Source organism: Podarcis bocagei (assembly GCF_964188305.1).
Source record: "Podarcis bocagei genome assembly, chromosome: 7".
Classification (NCBI taxonomy): domain Eukaryota; kingdom Metazoa; phylum Chordata; class Lepidosauria; order Squamata; family Lacertidae; genus Podarcis; species Podarcis bocagei.
The window spans coordinates 64,965,764-64,982,930 of NC_138132.1; the positions used below are offsets into that span (position 1 = coordinate 64,965,764).

At 44.2% G+C, this 17,167-nt stretch overlaps 1 protein-coding gene across 3 annotated transcripts in view; it reads right to left on the minus strand.

Annotated features, from left to right (window-relative positions):
• The window catches only part of CCDC30 (coiled-coil domain containing 30), a 38,222-nt gene that overhangs the window by 18,228 nt on the left and 2,827 nt on the right, over positions 1-17,167 (minus strand). For all 3 annotated transcript variants that reach the window (XM_081203986.1, XM_081203987.1, XM_081203985.1), the window contains exons 2-7: positions 15,998-16,180; positions 11,144-11,264; positions 5,875-6,065; positions 4,774-4,863; positions 4,024-4,171; positions 2,264-2,317 (exon numbers count right to left, since the gene is read on the minus strand). In XM_081203986.1, coding sequence (XP_081060112.1) covers positions 2,264-2,317; positions 4,024-4,171; positions 4,774-4,863; positions 5,875-6,065; positions 11,144-11,264; positions 15,998-16,180 — 787 coding nt within the window. The remainder of the gene's footprint in view (positions 1-2,263; positions 2,318-4,023; positions 4,172-4,773; positions 4,864-5,874; positions 6,066-11,143; positions 11,265-15,997; positions 16,181-17,167) is intronic.

Sequence of the window (17,167 nt, forward strand, 5' to 3'; positions counted from 1 at the left end):
TTCTTTAGAGGAGGCACACAGCCCATTATGTTTCCTCCACCAAAATCCTCCTATTATCACAGCAGTGCAAATTCCTGGACACATGACCAGGATATTGTTACTGAGTTGTGTCATAGAAAGTGCTTTTTTCTGGGGGGGGGGGGGACACAGGGAGATGCATACCCCTAAACATTTTGTGAATCTTTGTACTTCTGTCCATTTACTGTATTTATTTTTCCCAATTTGAACTACAAAATGGTGATTTTCATGAGTGAAAATGAGAGTACCCCTAAACATTTTTTTTACAAAAAGCACTGGTCCCTTCACCTGCCCTCATGCCAGCGACCTCTACGTCTTTCAAGGAAACTCCATGAAGCTGGTGGACCTGCAGAGGAGCCCCCGCCTGCCAGGCCCAGCGCTGGCCACCCCCCACGACCACGTGGACAGCGCCTTCTGCACCGCCCAGGGGGTCTTCCTTTTCCAGGGGCCCAACTTCTACCACTAGAGGAGTGTGGACCATCTCCTGGGGGCCCCGGGGCCCGTGCCTGCCCAGAACACGGCTGCAGATGTTTTCTGGTGCCCCATGGCAAGGGGGGCCCCACACACCCCGCTCCCCAGACATGAATAGCAGGGCCCCTTCCTCTGTGTGACTGCCATAAAACTTAGGGAACAAGCTGTACCAGCAAAATGATTAAGGTTTTAAATGATAATTGTAGGTTATATTTTAGTGATTAAGATTTAATTTTTTTTTTAACTGCCGCTATATCTGAATTATCTCTCTTATACCCAATTGTATCCCTGTTGTGTTTTATGATTTTCCTGATATTGTAAGTGACCCGGAACTGGTCTGTGACTGTAATGATAGATTCTGATTCAGGGTCCCTTCCTGCCCTGAGGTGACCCACCAGCTCCCACGCTCCTCCGCAGGAGCCCTGACCCACCTGCACCCAATAAAAGCCTCTGCCTGGTGCCAAAAAAAAAAGCACTGGTCATTACCCCTGCTGGAAGAACCCTCTTCAGAGTTTAGCCTGGCACTCCCAAAGCAATACATCACAGGGGAGCAGTCTGTGAGGCCAACCAGGGAGATCCAGGGCCCTCAGGGGAACTAGCAAGCCAGCCTACCCCGAATGTCATAAGTAGCCCCTTCTCAGGCTGCATTCAGATGACACTTTATTCTGTCTTCTTGTCATTTCTTTACATGCTCAGTTTTCTGTTTTATTTGATCTTTCATCCAGCATAAAAACCACTTCTGGGAATCTAGTGGAAGTTTAATGCTCATCCACGTTAATTGTTTCCGGGAGGAAATATAGCTGTACCACTTCAGGCTACAGGTGGGGCTCAGTTGACTGGATGCTCTTTCTGCACAAAAAGGCTCCTTCTGCCTAGAAGACTAGACGATGGCTCTAGCCCAAGCTTTTCCCCTGGCATGTTTTCAAGTACAACTGGGGGTTGAAGGAACATCCAGTCATGCCTGTTCCTACAATGTGGAGTGGTGCAGCTCAGATGCTAGTTGACTGCCCCAGGGAAAATGTCGTCAGAGAGGGACTGGGACTGAGAAAATACATGGAGACACTGCTAGGCAAGGCCAGGATTTGGCTGTTGCCCAGAAACATTGATAGCCAATGAGGGGGAACCAATGAGCTGCCTGGGCAGATGCAGCTATGATGGAACCGAGCAGGACAGCACAATTCTCTCTAATAACAAAATCAGCTGGTTGAGTGCCAATAGGATCATGCTCTTAAAAGCCACAAAGAAATAAGAGAGGTATGCCAGCATGCTTGTGGGGAATCCTAATGTTTGCAGAAGTACAAAAAAGAAAAGAAAGAAAAAAGAACAAGGATCTTAAGGAAAATCCTTGTGGGGGAGAGAAGGGGAAGCTAAGGGAGCAAACAAACCCTGAAATATTCTTCAAAATTTGTTCATTCACCCCATCCCCCCAAATTGTTAAGTGATTTTTAGGAAAAGAAAAGGAGATGAGGAATGGAACGGAGTATCCAGGTCGCGAGCATGCTGGGGCAGGAGTACTCCATGCTGCCTCTAGTATCAATTTCAGATGATGACTGCGACATTTTGTTGCAGTTCCCCCCACTTACATCTCTGAAAACCAAATGCAGAGAAGGCCTGTTGCCTTCATGCTCTGCTTGTTAAATGCTCTGCTTGTTAAACATCTCTTTAGCCACTGCTGCTAACAGGATGCTGAACCAGATTGTCCTTTGGTCCAATACAAATCATAATTATTCCTGCAAATGGGCTAAGCAAGTGATATAGGCAGCATGCAACTTACCACTGTCTTTCACCTTATTCGCCTCTTCTTTCAAGCTCTCTGCCATGGATGGAGCTGATTGAAAAATGGAGCAGTTTTTTGGGGGGTGGGGGGAGGAGAGTTATAGATTACTGCTGTCCCTATAATTAAACACATACACAGTAAGTACAAACAGTGTGATGGAACAGTGTTCTTAAACCTTGGGTTCCCAGATGTTGGGACTACAAATCCCATGATCCTGGTCAGCATCTGGGGTCCCAAGGCTGAAGAATGCTGCTAGAAGAACTGTCCCAGAAATCTCTGATCAGAGGGGTCTGTGTACTTTAGGCAATGCTTCTCTATTTACTAATTTTTTAAAATCCATTAATTTATATTTTAAATGGATGTCTGTGGGGCACCAATAAACAACATTAAAGCAATTGCTAGGGACTAGCCACATTCATCTATCGTTGCAAAAACAAGAAATAATATTGTTGTTAACATATAATAACCCACAGTGATCTATTAAAAGTGAAAAAGGTTAGGAATAGCTGTTTTGTACCTAAAATAAATCAGGGATTCCATCTGATTTGTTTTGAAGAGGTAGAATAAATCCTTTACAACAGATTTCACAAATTATTAAAACACACAGGTCTTCTTAATACATCACCCAGAAGCCCAAGTTTAACCTAAAGAGCCTATCTGGATAAATTTCTAACCTTGAAAATGGAATGCCACAGAATAACATAAAATTCAAAATACTAAAAGCCATAGATACACAAACAAGTGTAAAAAAAGAAAACACCACTTGCAAATTGTAACAGATTTCTCACTGGCTCAATGCACTCGAGGGTCACCCAGAAAATGAATCCACCAGCAGCTCTGATGGGGATCTGGCGGCGCACTGCTGTCAGGAGGCTGAGGCACATTGTGCAGAACATGCCCTCTGAGGCAAAAGCTGCCCTAAAAATAAATTGATCAACCAAAGCAGAGCAGGAGGTTGGACTGTGCTGAGCAGAGCAGCCAGTCTGGGACCCACACTAACTGACAGTTCTATGGTGATTTTGCAACACTCTCTGCCTTAAGGGAAAAAGGAGTTTAGAGGGTCACATTCCCAACTTGTCAAGTCTTCCGGGGGGGGGGGGGAGCCTCCTGTGTTTCACAAAACAGCTTCCACGTCTTTCTCCTGGAAAGTAGATATTTTGGGGACAGAGGCTGAATATCTCTCTCCTTGAACTCAGCTTCCAGGTGAGAGTTCTTGACTGCCTTGAATGCAAGTTAGAAATCTGAGCTGGCACAGATACCAAAATGTGTGTCAGGCTGTGTCCATCCCCATTTCCTCTTGATGGAGATCACCTGGTCACAGTGGCCCACGCTCTGACAGCACCCAGATTAGACTCCTGTAATGTGTGCTACATGGGAAGTTGCCTTTGAAAACATCTCAAAAACTCTCTTGGATAAAACCAAACCAAACCAAACCAAACCGTAAGTGCTACACCACTAGCTGTGGCTGGCTATATGGAGCACATATTGCCAGTCCTTAAAGAGCAGTGCAAATTCTTGGACATGCAACCAGGCCATTGAGGGCAAATAAAGAGAATAGATCTGTAGCCCCCTTGGCCATTGCTAATATTTTTATATGTTAACATCATCTTAATGTATTCGTTTGTGTTTATATCTTATGTAAGATTGGGGGGGGGGGTTGACATAGTGTGGCATCTTCCGGAGAAGAAAAATGGATCACAGCCAAGGTCCGCCAAAAATGTTTGAATTGTCAGTGGCTGCAAGCAGTTGGAACTCACCCAGTTTGCTCTGGTTTTCCTTCTGCGTGGCCAATTCTTCTGTCAGCCTCTGGATCTCTGACTGCGCCAACTGCAACCTGTGTGTGGCTTCCTCCAGGTGCTGCTCAGTGTGCAAGGCACTTTGTCTAGCCAGCTCTTCAGCTTGAGACTAAAAGACAAAGTAAAATATTTAGAGGAAGGGCCCTGGCTGGGGATGGCCTCTCTGCATCCTAGGTGACAGAACCTTCATTTTTAACAGATGGACACAAGTGGGCAGAATTAAGGGCCAATGACATTGCTTCTCACTCAGGGATAGGAAGGTGGTTGTGGGTGGAGCAAAGCTTTCTTAAAACTGGTGGCTTCATCTTACAATAGCACACAGCCCTAGTACAGAGGTAGCAAATATGGTGCCTTTCAGGATTACAGCTCCCATCAATTAAAACAAACAAACAAACAAAAATCTGTGGGCAAAATAGACCAATCTTCTCCTGACTTTGTACAGGACAGCTTCATAAATTCACATAGATCTTCATCCCATAGGGGACTTTCCATTTCATTCCCCAAGGTTTCTGTCAGTGCTGTATCTGGTCCTTCCACTACAACTTCTATAGACAACTTTTTCCAGGAATTATGTGATACCTTAAAAAAAATCCATGCATGGCTGTCTTTCAATTGACACCATGTTACCCTTGATGCGCCCAAGATACACTACGATGCTAAGCAGCATGAGCAGAAGTGAAAAAGGTTGGACCAATTTCTTCTCTTTATTACTTTATGCGTCATCTCTTTGGTGCACTGCATAGATTTCCGTTGCTCCTGAAGCTCATCTTCTAGTGTCCGCTGGATATGATCCAACTGATCCTTAGACAAAAAAGAAAAAGTAAGAAAGAAGAATTATTAAAAATACATAACTTCACCAAAATACTTCCCCTTGCATTTCTTCATAGTACTAATATAAATAACATGGAGAGTAAAAACAAACATAATGTTTTATAGGGTGAGCAGATGTTATCTGAAAACACCTCTTCTGCTCCTTGAATATACATACTTCTCCCCTATCAAACTGGAGGGAAATTAACTGGGAAATCTTATGTTTTCCTGTCTTAGTGAGACCTGGAAACAAAATGGACAATATATTTTTTTTAAAGGAAAAAGCCAGCTGAGGTGGCTAGCACATTAAGAACATAGGAACAGCCTGCTGGATCAGGCCAATGGCCCATATAGTCCAGAATCTTGTTCTCACAGTGGCCAACCAGATGCCCCAGAGGGAAACCTGTAAGCAGGATTCGAGCACAAAAGCCCTCTCCCCTCCTGTGGCTTCCAGAAACAGGTATTCAGAAGCATGGCTGCCTCCATCTATGAAGGGCAGAGCAGAGTCATTATGGCTAGTAGCCTTCAATAGTTCTCTCCTCCATGAGAGGTCACTGGTCTTCAGCTGCCGAGTCAGGACCCTGTGCTACAGGGTGGGGAACTTGTGGGCCTACAGATGTTGTTGGACTCCCGTTCCCATCAGCCTTGGCCAGCATGGCCAACAGAAGTTGTAGTCCTCGTCAGAAACCACTGCTGATCTACAACACATCACCCAGAGACCTACCAGTAGATTGCAACCTAGCTTTTGTCCACCGCTGGTGCAGACAATACTGAACAAGGCAGACCAATGGCATGACTCGGTATAAGGCAGCTCCCTATGATTCTAGGGCAGAAAATGCTGCCTCAGTAATCCTGGCCCCATATAGACACCATGGCATTTCTGTTTCCGATGCTACACTTGAATGAAGACTATACTATGACTCTTTCGCAAGTTGCTCTGGGAGCCTCTCAGGGCTTTAAGGCAGAATACAAAAGCATTCCAAATAAAGAAGGATGGTGTACCTGAAGCTGAGCAGCGCAAAGGCTTTCCAAACAGCTGGGGGATTGCAGTTTTTGCTCCAATGCATCTATCTTCTCCAGCAGGGTGCTTCTCTCAACCAGCAAATAAGCAACCTGTTCACTGGGGCTGCTGTGGGCGATATCAAACAAGCCTTCCTGCTCCAACATTTCTTCCACTTCCTTCTGCTGAGATTCTGGTGGGGAAGAAATGCACACCTAAGCATCCTAAAAAAGGAACCAGCTTTCTTGGAAAGAGTTGCTGGGCTTCAAAACAAGGCCAGAGACAGGAAAGACCCACCTCCAAGATCCATAGCCAAAGAGGGGGCTGCCTCCACGCCTGCCCAGAGAGCTGAAGGCAATTCAGCTGCTGCTTTGTTGTATTCACTCATTCCACTTCCACCTCCAGAAAATAAGATTTGCAAGATTTTTGTCCCATTTAAAAACAAAACAAAACTCTGTTCTCCACACTTGTCTACCTCTATTCATAAAAAAATATCACTATCAGAGCACTTTACAATAACCAAATACATATACAATAAAACCCACATAAAACCATAAAGGATAAAATCAAAGATCATCAACTGTCTGCAAAAACTTGGTGGCACAGAAAAGTTTTGAGCAGACATTTAAATGTTTAAACAGATGGCACTTGCTAAATCTTTATTGGAACAGCATTCCACAAGACTGGGCCAACAACCCTAAAGGCTCAGTTTTGTGTTACTGTCAGATGAGGCCTCCCAACTTGGGGAACAACGAACGATGCTCCTGCAGGTGATCTCCATGACTGAGCTGGGTTAAAAGGGTTCAAGAGGTATCCAAGTACCCTGTGCCTAAGTTGTTTAGGGATTTGCAAGTTAATACAAGGCCCTTGAACCCAGCATGGTAGTAAGTGGGCATTCAGTGTAGCTGTTTCAACAATGGGGTCACATGTTGTCGGACAACAGCTCCCATCAACAGTCTGGCTGCTGCGTTCTGCACCAGATGGACCTTCCGAATCAGGCCCAAGGGCAGCGCATTGCAGTAACCAAGCCTCATGGCTCCCAATGCATGGACTGCAGTGGTCAGGCTATCCCAGTCCAGGAACAGCCATAGCTGGCAAACCTGACAAAGATGTGGGATAAATCTAGGGTATCATTTGGCTACTGTCTCTAGTTGATCTCTGATTTTAAAATTTTAAGTCGTTTTATTGAATGGTTTTATGTATGATTTTTATGTATGTCTTTCTTCATGAAATATTTTTATAAACAAATAAATAATCCATGCAGCGTGATTCTAGCACAGCCATTTCTGCTCCCCTCTTGCTCCCTTTTTGGTTGTTACTGCCTATCCTCGGCCTTTTGTACACCCCCTTTATTAAACTGCAGTTTAAAATCAAAGGGGATAGTACAGAGTGGAAACTGCAGAGATGTTTTCGATTCCAAGAGCAAATGAAACCGGCAGCAGGGCCTCTGAGTGGAAACATGCAATTGATTTGGTCAGGGAGTACACAGTCTGGCTTTTGCTCTGTTTAAGCATGTGGAGCTCAGGGAGTGGATGGAGGAACAGTCGTGCCTAGGTCCCACAGCAATGATTCCTATGTACTTTCTGTTCACATAGAAACATAGGAAGAACCCTGCTGGACCAAAAAGAGCCCATCTAGTTCAGGATCCTGTTCTCACAGTGGCCAACTAAATGCCTGTGGGAAACAAGCCAACAGGATTTGAGCACAGAAACACTCTCCCCTCCTGCAGCTTCCAGCAACTGGTATTCAGAAGCATTGCTGCCTCCAGCTGTGGAGGCAAGTAGCCATCAATAGTCCCTCTTCTATTTGTCCAGTCCTCTGTGAAAGTCATTTAAGTTGGTGGCCATAACTGCCTCTTGCGGGAGCGAGTTTCATAGTTTAACTTTGCGCTGTGTGAAGAAGTCCTTTCTTCTATTTCATCTCAATCTCCCAACATTTAGCTGTGTTGGATGTTCACAAGTTCCAGTGTTATGAGAGAGGGTTTTGCTCACTTTTGTTCTGTAGGCAAAACCACTGCTGTTCTTCTCTCTAGATTCTTTCCTTCCTTCCATGTGATAAGCCCAAGCTAATCTGGATGGTTCAGACATCAATGTCACTGGACAGATTCTTTTGCATTCACTGGGCTCACATTCCATAAAGATGGCACAGGTCTTGCTGATGACTGACTCTACTCTGCCAGCTGCCTCAGGCCAGTGGAGAATAAGTCGTAGCTCTTCAGAAGTTGTTGGACTCCAGCTTCCATCAGCCTCACCAGCATAGCCAATGGCCAAGGATGAAGGGAGCTGGACCCAGCAACAGTGAATCTTGGATCTTCTGCATGAAAAACAGATACTCTGCTGGCGAGTTTCAGCCTTTCCCCTTACTTTTTTCAGCGGCCCACTTAAGTGGTCAGCTTTCCTCAGTGGCTGACCAGATGCATTTGGGAAGCCAGGAGGACCTGAGTGCAACAGTGACTCTCCTCACCTGCGATCCCCAGCACACTGCCTTTGATTCCCTGCTTCCCCTTCCAGTCCTGGCAAGCACCAGCCACCAATGGTCACTTGGGAGGTGTGAAACCAGGGCACTGTGACTCTCATTGGGGAAATATGCTTTTGTTGGGAACCTTATACTAAGAGGAGAAGAGAGCGCTGGGAACCAGGTTTCAAAGTTAAGATGTGATATGTGGCATGGGTTGAATCAGATGAGAGCTGGAATACCATTACTGGTTTTGAATATGCTGGTCTCTTCTACTTCCATCTCTTTGAGGATACATTGAAAAGGTGATGCCTGTTTTATCTTGCTGCTCTCTTAATTATTTTCCATGTAACTTTTCTGTGCATTGGCAACTGAGATTTAAACTGCCGTAAGCTGCTTCAGGAGGCCAAGTTGGCTGCACAGCCAGGCACAAATACAATAAACGAGCAGGTCAATTTTAAAAAACACTTACAGTGGTGCCTCGCAAGACAAAATGAATCCGTTCCGCGAGTCTCTTCGTCTAGCGGTTTTTTCGTTTTGCGAAGCAATCCTATTAGCGGATTAGCGCTATTAGCGGCTTAGCGGCTTAGCAGCTATTAAAGGCTTAGCGGCATAGCGGCTAAAAGGCTATTAGCAGCTTAGCAGCTTAGAAAAGGGGGGGGGAGCGAAAAAAAATCGCAACACTCGCAAGACGTTTTCGTCTTGCGAAGCAAGCCCATAGGGAAATTTGTCTTGCGAAGCAGCTCAAAAACGGAAAACCCTTTCGTCTAGCGGGTTTTCCGTCTTGCGAGGCATTCGTCTTGCAGGGCACCACTGTATTTGATTCTAAAACATCAGCAAAAACATCTACTCTGTGAACGCTTAAATTGCTCCATTCTTTTTCTTAGTTGGTTTGTGTGCAGGGCAATTTGGGCTTTGTGGTTTGGAGGCTGAGCACGCCCCGCCCCCGCACTAAAGCTGTTGATCCATTATCACATAATGCATCGATCCACTCACTAAATGAATAGCACGGGTTAGGCAACAGCTGTGGAAGTAGCTTCTTCTCAAGGTCATCTCTCCGCTTGCGGCACTGTTGAGAACCACTGTGGGCAATGAGCAGAGGAAAGCAGCAAGAGCTCAATTCTGGTTTTGCAACTATACTCATGTGTATAGTTATTACTTTCCTAACTCATGTTCAACCCTTTAACTTAACCACCTTATGTTCAACATTTATTTAACAGGACGAACTTAACAGGGTTTAACAGCTAAATGGCAAATATATTTAACAGGATTTAATAGGTTATCAATAGCTACTAGCTATTGATGGCTATACTCTGCCTCCACAGCTAGCAGCAGCGATGACTCTGAATACCAGTTGCTGGAAATCACAGGAGGGAGAGTGCTCCTGCGCTTGGATCCTGATTGCTGGTTTCCCACTGGGGCATCTGGTTGACTACTGTGAGAACAGGATGCTGGACTAGGTGGGCCATTACCTGAACCAACAAGCTCTTTTGTAATTAAATTAAAGCATACTTATTGCATCCACATTTACTGCCTGGTTTGTTTTATACTGATTCCAATGCAACAAAGAAGGAGCCAATTTTTCCTTGAAGCCTCCACTGAATGAATCTCTCTCTTTGTAGCTGTATGTCAGAACCCAGATGTTTGCCCACTTCCTGTTTAGTCATTTTACAGAGAAAAATATGTCTCCAAAAAGGGCCAAAGGAAAGCCATTCTGTAGCCCAGAAACATTTGGAGGGCCACAGAATTCTTTGCCCCAGTCCAAAGTCAGTATACCTCTAGATAACAGATGCCGAGGAGGGAAAACGTCAGGAGAGGTTCTGGCCCTCAAGCTCTGTTTTAGGATAAAATACATTTGGAAATGTGTACACTGAGATAAAATGCAGGTCGTATTGAACTAAGCTGTACTCAGGATAGAATCACTGAAATCGCAGAAGTTAAGTCCATTGACTTATCTTATTTTTATGATAAAATGCATATTTAAGAACATATTTAAAACATGGATTTCTGTACAGACTTAAAACCACAGATTAATCCAGTAAGCACATCACAGACACCTGGACTGTGGTTCTCAGGGCTCCTGAGGTGAGCCATTTCATGAGTTCCCCCGGAACAGTCAACAGTCAAATAAGAGGTGCCCAGCACCTCTTATTTAGGGAAACTGGGGGTGGAAGTATAAGAGGAAGAAAGTTACTTCATTGGGAGAGCTCATTCCATCAGCCAGCAGAAAGACCAATTCCATCTGGTACCTCCTGCCTCTGAGCTGCTTCCATGCCAACTGGCCATTATATTTATTATTTATTTGTAAAAATATTTATATACCACTGTATCATAAAAATGTGCCAAGCAGTTTACAATATAAAAACAGAAAACCAGACAATAAAGCAAATCTCAATAGACCATTGTAGTCTAGTTATCGTCTTCCAAAGCAACTACTCTATTCCGAACTTAAAAATGGAAAGCATAATAATGGTGGTCAACAAAAGAGGTTTAATTCTGCTTTTTTCCTCTTCCCTCCCTATCCCTTTCCCCTTGTGTATTGCGTATTGTGCTTTATACCTTGTAAGCCTGTGGTCAGGGACTGCCTTGTTTTAATTAGTTGTATTTAAGCCACTTGGGGAATGTTTCTGGCTGAAGAATGGGGTCCAAATGCTCTAAGTAGATAAAGTAATAAAAAGCAGGTCTACGCCCCACTTTCCAGTTTGATCAAGATCCTTGTGAGCAATGGGCTAGCTGAGGGAACACTTTGGGAGGGTGGCCTCAGCTTCACTGTGCTGGATCTGACACATTCAGCAAAGTGAGGGGGAGAGAGAGTACCTTGCTCAAGTTGTAGCTGTGTAACTTCCACCCTAAGCTGCGCATTTTCTCTCTCAAATGCAGTTGCCAAAGAATCCCGTGCTTCTGTCAACATACGGATGTGGGCCACGTAATTTTCCACCTGAAAAGAGAAGGACAAAGCAAGTCTGTGATTCCCAATCAGCAAGGACAGGTCAGGCTGCATTATTTGCCCATTTTTTTATATATTTAAAAGTACATGCCGCTAAATAATAAAAATATATCTATGCACTTTACAACATGAAAAAGATAAAAACCGCACAATAAAAGCATAAATAGGGGGAAACAATTTGAAAGCAAGAAAGTTAAAAACAAGCATCAATAAACCACTGCAGAAGGATGAACTCTCAATTGCCTGCATAGGCCCTGAGGAAAGGTTTTCAGCAGGCTTTTCAATACTGGTATAGAAGGTGCCTGAATCACTACTGGAAGAGTTCTACAGAACCTGACCGATGACACTAAAGGTTCCATTTCTTGTTGTTGTCAAATGAGCCTCATCAACTCGAGGAAATACCAGAGATGAATAGCTGTCAATGTTTCCAATTTTTTAAGGGAAATTCCCTTATTCCGAATAGGATTCCTCACAAGAAAAGGGAAAAATTGACAGCTATGCAGAGATGCTGCTGTAGATTATCTCACCAACTGAGTTGGGTTTAAGTGGTAGCTGTAAATTAACACAAATCCCTTGAACCTGTGTCATTAGTAAATGGGGAGCCTGGGCAGCTGTTTTAACAACTTTGCTGCATGTTTTCTGCCAGAAGCTCCCATCAGCAGTAACATCTACTGTGACTGGCACTAGCGTTCCAAGGTCTCAGGCATAGGTCTTTCCCAGCAGTTAATAACTGAAACTCTTTCGCTCATGCATTCATTCATTCCTGTCTTCTATGGCAAAACCCAGTTTTTGTTTCTGGGCTCAATTTAAAGCGATGGTATTAAACTTTAAAGGCCTGGTTTATTTGGGATCAGGTTGTTTGAAAGACCATATACCCATACTAATCTGCACTGTGCTGAAATTAGGTAATTTCTTTAACTGTCAGCAGATGGAGTCATTGCTTTGCTTAACTCTTGCTGTGACAAATGAGTTTTTTTCAGCGGACTAACTCACTTCAACACTCCTGAACTTGCTTCAGGATCACAATGCAACTTCCTGTCAGATCGTGCAGCTCTCCAGATCTGACTATGCGGTTTAATGTACAAAAGTAAGGGCACACACAAAAATATATATTTTAGCTAAAATAAGGCACACAAAATGTGTAACACAGATATGAGTTTGGGGCACATTTTTTTTCAATGAAGCTGTACAAGACAGAATGGCACAGGCCTATGCCTTAGCACCCAGCGAGTCAGAGAAAGAACAGAATTAGGTTGCTCAGTCCATCCCTACGAGTGCCCTGCCTGAAAACACTATGGGACTCCCTACACCAGAGCTTTCCAAACTTTTCATGTTAGTGACACACTTTTTACACAAGCATCATTTCGCAACACAGCAATTCAGTTTTACTAGCAAACTCGAGGTAAAACAAACTCCTTTCCAGCCCCGGGAATAGTGTAGGGAGCATTTGCGTGACACACGTATACGCTGCAGCCGACACACTAATGTGTCACGACATACAGTTTGGAAAGCTCTGTCCTATCTTCTGCTCAATACTGAGGTTAACCTTCATGTGGATTTTCACATGTTTGAGAAATCTCCAGAGTCCCCTAGATCAGAATGGATTTATGCCGTTCATAGCTAAAGAAGAAGCCTTCAAACTGTCTAGTGCTAGAGAATAATTTCCATGTTAACTGGTGGGCATGGGACCGTTGGTACATCTGCCACAGAGAACTCCTGCACATCACAGAGGATTCAGGTAGCTTTCTTGGATTATGCCCATTTAATCCAGTGCTCCACTGTCAGAGTGGCCAACTGGATGTCCTAAAGGGAAGCCTACAAGCAGGTCTGGAGTGCCACTTTTCAAAGGTGGCAGCACTCTTCCCACCTATGAATCCCAGCAACTGCTATTCAGAGGCAGATTACCTCTCACAGGGAAGAAAGAACACACCATTTTTGGGCACATAGATCCATCATGACTGATCTTCCCCTTATAACCAAATGGACAAAACCAACAAAACACAGTTGAAAGCCACTGATCTAAAGTTTGAATCAACAAGAGTTTAAGGTCAAGACAAGGGAAGCCTGAAGCCCCCTGCCCACGCCAATATATTTCACTAGAACAAAAGAAGCTGTCCTATACTGTTAGCTCAGTATTGTCTGCACTGAATGGCAGCAGCTTCTCAGGAGGGCTTCAGGCAGAGGCATTTCCAACCCTATCTGGCATTGATAAGAATTGACAGGCTCTTCCCCACTTTATCATTTCCAAAGGGGTCCAGGTCTGGCTGTGCTTGTTGACACTTCCACAAGCACTTGGCCTCAGACTGTGATCTGACCATTTCTTAAGTGGACTCCTGGCATCCTTAGCCCCTGAAGCAGGACACATCCAATGAAATGTGCACATGTTCAAAGGGTCATATTCAATAGAATAGAATAGAATAGATTCTTTATTGTCATTACACAAGTGCAACATTGTACAAAGTGCAACGAAATTGGATGCCATCCCTTAAAACATCAAAAGCAAGACAACAACAACAACCAAACAAACCACATTCCAGCCACACCCACACCACACCCATCAAACTCCCAGGTCACACTATCGAGTTACAGCATTCAATCCAGGACAGGTTGAGAAGTGCAAGTAGGAATTATATATATAATTTAAAGTATATATATAATTTAAATTATATATTTCCAACTGTTATTTTAGACTGCCAGTTCCTTAAGTGCAAGGGTCCCATCTTTTTTTTTTTTTAATTCTTACATTTCCAGAAATGTGAATGGTGCGCGGGGCCAGGAACAGAAAAGCCACACAAAATGGTTGCTGTCTGTACTGTCTCTTTGAAACACTTTGCTGATTTGAGGATTCGAACATACTTCTCCATTCATGCAAGGGGCTTTTGCCACGTTGGAAGCCCATTAGTCCACACAACCAGCTTTCTATGCTGAGGGGGCAGTTCCAAAGCAAACAGCTTTGGCATCATCCCTGCAAGCCACCCCACACTCCAGGCCCTGTAAGGGGGTGTGGGAAATTGCCCTATCTCCTGGAGCGGGCAACATAATAGCATAGGAAGAGACTACTGGATCAGACCAATGGCCCATCTAGTCCAGCATCCTGTTCTCATAGTGGCCAACCAGATGCCCCCATGGGAAACCAGCAAGCAGGATTCAAGCACAAGAGCACTCTCCTCTCCTGTGGTTTCCAGCAAATGGTGACACAGGAGACATCTGGCTGGCCACTGTGGGGAACCTGGACACTTTTCTGAGATGGACTTTTGGCTCTTATCCAGCCGGATGATTCTGGCGTCCTTCAAGTCTGGGAAAACCACCAACCTGAGACATCTATTTTGCTCCTTTTCCGTTCAATTAGCACAAAAAGTCAAATGGCATATTAAATATATCCAGACATATTTTACAGACATCCTCTGTTCAAAGCAGGAGGAGATGTGCTTACACAGCCTTCTGTTGCTCACAGTGGGCAGGGGGTTCTTTACAACTGTGATGTGGGCAGATTTTTCTCTTTGTGGACATTCAAGCCACATGGCAAAGATCTAAATTTCACCTTGTCAAGCTGACGACAGTTGAGAAACGCAATCAATCCTTTGCGTCAGACATAAGAAAGACCCTACCACCTGCTGTTCCTATTATTTTTGCTCTTCTCTTTGAAGGCCACAGGGAAAAAACCCACCTAGAACGATTCCCATCACCAGCCAGCCTGAATCAAACGGGACTTGCCCAAGAACAAAGGATGCCATCCTGTGCAAATCCTGTTCCTTTCAAGAGACCTTGCACAGGAAGGTTCCCTGTGAGCTATGCACTATGAGTACTTTTCCTCTCCTATTGACAACATACCAAACACCTATGACAACCGGATGCAAATTCCAAAACAAAAACCAGGAAACCAACAGAAATCATGGAAAATTTTGCTCCCCTGCCCCATGCCAAGGTAAGTAGGATTTTTTGTTAAAGGGACAAAAAGATAGAGCTGTGTTTATGGACATCTTTGGGAGGCCCTAAAATATGAGAGGGATAAGCAATGGGCTGAACTGGGACTCATTCACACAAAGCTAGCCCTCTCTGGAGAAACCACATCAATTCCCAGTAGCTGTCACGGTAAGCCTGGAAGATTAAAATGTACAGTTCAAACATGCTCCAGCTCTGTAAGAAGATTTGTGCTGGGGCAGAAACAAACCACAGACTTCTATAACATGTTCACACAGCAGCTATATCAGCCTTCGCTAACAGGGCACCCTCTGTGGGTTCTGAACCACAACTCCTCTCAGTCCCGGTTGAGAGAAGCTGAGCTAAAAGCTCAGATCCTGTGCTGTGCCAAAGATGGAATGTAATGCATAAACAAGCCCAGGTCTATACTGCACATTATTAACATTATGGCCCAGAGGACAGGCCCTCCATGCCCCTCTCGTCGTAGTCTGGGCACCTTGAGAGCAGCCACTTTCAGAATAAAAAACATTGTAAAATAAGCACAACATGCCCAACAACTGTGGTGTAACATCCACCATATGCATAAAAATGGCACACAACGTATTTTCAGTCCATGTACCCAATACTTATTTGCTGTGGGAAGTTCTTCAGCATGGACTTCTACCTTGAGCAAATTGTCCACACCTAGCTTGGAACAATCCCAAGGACTGTAAACCTGAAAGCATCTACCTTTGAAAAACCCTTTAGAAGTGGTTGGCCTACTCCAGTGTCAGCAGCCAGTGGCTGACAATCTTCTCACCTACCTCTCTCATCTCTTCCACTTGCTGTCGCCTGAGTTTCTCTAACTCTCCGGCAGCAGAATGCAACTCCTCTTGACTACGTAGGAACAAACTCCAGACATAACAGAGCTGGTCCTTTGCAGGCGCTGTAGTGTCAACCCCTTCTTCCTTGAGCTGCTGAGTTATGTCTTCTATATGTGCTTGCTCCTGTATAAAGGAATGTAGAAAGGAATCAGAAAAGGGGTCTTCCTATAAACAATTAATAAATATTTTTATTTATTATATTCAGTCTTCTCAGCTATACTGCTTCAGCAACTGTATTTGGAAACATTCTGCTAGCCCTTGTGGCTAACAGCTATGGATAGATCTCTCTTCTGTGGAGCAGGCTATATCTTTCGACACTGTAAATCGTAATGCCCTGTGAATTGTCCTCCTGAAAATTGGCTGCCCGGATAAATTTGTGAACATCATTCGGCTCCTCCATGGTAATATTACAGCAACAATCACAGATAACAATGGCTCTCAAAGTGAACCATTCACAGGGGGATCAGGTGTTAAACAGGGTTGTGTTACTGCACCAACTCTATTCATTATTTTCATTGCCATGATCTTACACTTTGTCCAAGGGAAACTCCCCACCGCAGAAGAAATCTTATATCAAACAGATGGAAAGCTCTTCAATCTGAGCAGGCTGAAAGCAAAGAGTAAGGTTACCGTAACTTCCGTCATAGAGTTTTAGTATGGTGATGACAACGTAGTGTGTGCACATGCTCAGAGGATGCCCTCCAAACCATCCTAAATATATTTGCAGAAGTTTACGAAAAACTTGGCCTATCACTCAACATCCAAAAAACCAAAGTGCAAAAAAGTGCAAAAAACCACCAAGTGCGAAATAACCCTTCTGCAGTGCCACAAATCCAACTCAATGGTGTAGCATTGGAAAATGTCGACCACTTCTCCTACCTGGGCACTTATCTTTCCACAAGGGCTAACATTGATGCCAAAATCTAGCATCACCTGAGCTCTGTGAGTGCGGCTTTCTCCCAACTGAAGTGCAGAGTGTTTGAGGACCAGGACATTTGTAGGGAAACAAAATGCTTGTTTACAAAGCTATTGTACTACCAACCTTACTGTATGCTTGTGAAACATGGACCACTTATAAACACCATCTCCAGCTCCTTGAAAGATTCCATC